This window comes from Physeter macrocephalus, chromosome 21 (assembly GCF_002837175.3).
Source record: "Physeter macrocephalus isolate SW-GA chromosome 21, ASM283717v5, whole genome shotgun sequence".
Lineage (NCBI taxonomy): Eukaryota > Metazoa > Chordata > Mammalia > Artiodactyla > Physeteridae > Physeter > Physeter macrocephalus.
Genome location: NC_041234.1, coordinates 38702945 through 38704984, shown reverse-complemented (window position 1 = coordinate 38704984; position 2040 = coordinate 38702945). Strand labels below are relative to the sequence as shown.

The 2040-nt window shown below is 39.6% G+C and overlaps 1 protein-coding gene across 1 annotated transcript in view; it reads left to right on the top strand.

Annotated features, from left to right (window-relative positions):
• The window catches only part of LOC112062651 (protein Abitram-like), a 2287-nt gene extending 787 nt beyond the window's left edge, over window positions 1-1500 (top strand). The window contains exons 2-4 of the mRNA XM_055081901.1: window positions 287-363; window positions 443-512; window positions 606-1500. Of these exons, the coding sequence (XP_054937876.1) occupies window positions 287-363; window positions 443-512; window positions 606-743 (285 nt within the window). The 3' untranslated portion in view covers window positions 744-1500. The remainder of the gene's footprint in view (window positions 1-286; window positions 364-442; window positions 513-605) is intronic.
• Window positions 1501-2040: the final 540 nt, after the last annotated feature.

The window sequence follows — 2040 nt, the reverse complement described above, 5'->3', positions numbered from 1 at the left end:
TAAAGTGTAATAAGTTAAGATAAAATATATTCTTAATATGTAACTAAACTACCTATTATCACATTTGTCTTAGTCTGCTTTTTACCCTAGAGCTTAGGGTGGTGCCTAGCCCGTACAGGCATTTAGTATATAAATCTTTGAATAAATGAATCGTTTATTTGTACTTAAGTCATTTTTATTTAAAACGCTAATTCCAGGAATATATCCTATTGTAAGTCTGAGGGCTGCCTCACAAAGAAAAGTGAAAATGTACATCAATTAATTTTTTCTTCCCTTTTATTATCAGGGGGCACAGATTCTAACGGAACTTTCACCTCTGTGTAAGATTTACTGCTCTGATGGAGAAGAATACACCATGTCTAGGTGAGTTAGTTTTTAACCACAATTCTGGGGAAACAAAGAAGGTAATATTTTTCTTCAAAGCAATTGTTTCTTTAAATAGCTGTGTTAGAGGAGAGTTGATGGAAGTGAATGAAAGCCTTCTCCATAAGCCATCTATTCTTCAAGAGAAGGTAAAAGGGTCTGGGGAAGTATGATCACATCCACATACTTTTTATGTGATTTTTTACCGTTTGACAGTATTAAGTATTCTATTTCCCTTCTAGCCATCCACCGAAGGCTACACTGCAGTTGTGTTGCCCACGTTTGAAGAAAGTAAAAGCATAACAGAAGGGTTACTAAAACAAAAACAGTATGAAGAAGTCGTGGTGAAACGTATCAATGCCACAACAGCTACCTCATGAGGATTAAGTTTGAGTAAAAATAACAGGGCATTCTTATCCTTACCTGGCCTATGAGTCAGTGCACTAAGGAAAAACCAGAGGCACTGAAGAGTCCTTCACTTCACGCTGGGCTATCCTCAGGGAGGCCTGATCTTAAAACCTGACCTAGTTTTCCTTCTTTGTCTTGCATAAGAAGCCTTGATTGCATTTTGTCTTCGACCTCCCAGATCTGCCTGCCCATGTACTCACTCTGTTCTTCTATTGCTTTTCTCTTTCTAAAAACTGGCAAGTGAGAGGCTTTTTTCTGATTAAAAACCAACAAACAAAGCACTTTGAGGAAAATTTGAAAAGACAGAAAAGTAAAAATAATTTACCCATCATCCTGTAACCCGTTAGTAAATACTAGGTTTTGAAGTAATTCTGTTTGAATATTATGTCATGGTTATTGTTTATGCCTCCATTTTCCATCACTTTGAAGTTGAAAAACAACAACTGGCCTTTCTTACCCAGTCTGCTTCAGTGTGACACGACGCAAATGTCTGGTCCCACCCCTTTTGCCCCAACTGCCCCTCTCAGGTTGCCTAGAAGAGGCTGGGTGTAGAGTGTACCTTCTCTAAGTCTATGGGTTGTCCTTCAACTCTGAACAATGTAGCACTGTAACACTGGCTTCTTAATGAGGGACACGTGAAAAGGCTTTGAAAGGGGCTTTGCTAACATGGAAGTATCAATATTATAATGCGGTATGAAGTAACATGTGCATTTGGGGTCACTCAGTCTCACACTCTAGTTACAGGGTACCCAGCGAAGAAGTTCCAGACAAGTTCCTGGAATTCAAAGACAGAGATGTTTTGAACAGAACAAAAGCTTTCACATCATTTAAACAATAAACAAAGAACTATGAATTCATGGTTTAAGATTGTATACTTGTTTACATTGAATTTCAAATAAAAGGACTTCTTTTAAAATTGTTATTTTTCCTTAAAGGCTGCAACATATACACACATACAAACATTTCTGTGGTTTCTTTTTTTTGTGTGTGGTACGTGGGCCTCTCACTGTTGTGGCCTCTCCCGTTGCGGAGCATAGGCTCCGGACGCCCAGGCTCACCGGCCATGGCTCACAGGCCTATCCGCTCTGTGGCATGTGGGATCTTCCCGGACTGGGGCACGAACCCGTGTCCCCTGCATCGGCAGGCGGACTCTCAACCACTGCGCCACCAGGGAAGCCCTACATTTCTGTTTTTAAATAAAACCATTATCCTTCAGTTTAAATTCTTTTAGTTCTCCATCATCTTTTGCTGTTTAAGTCAAAAGTTATC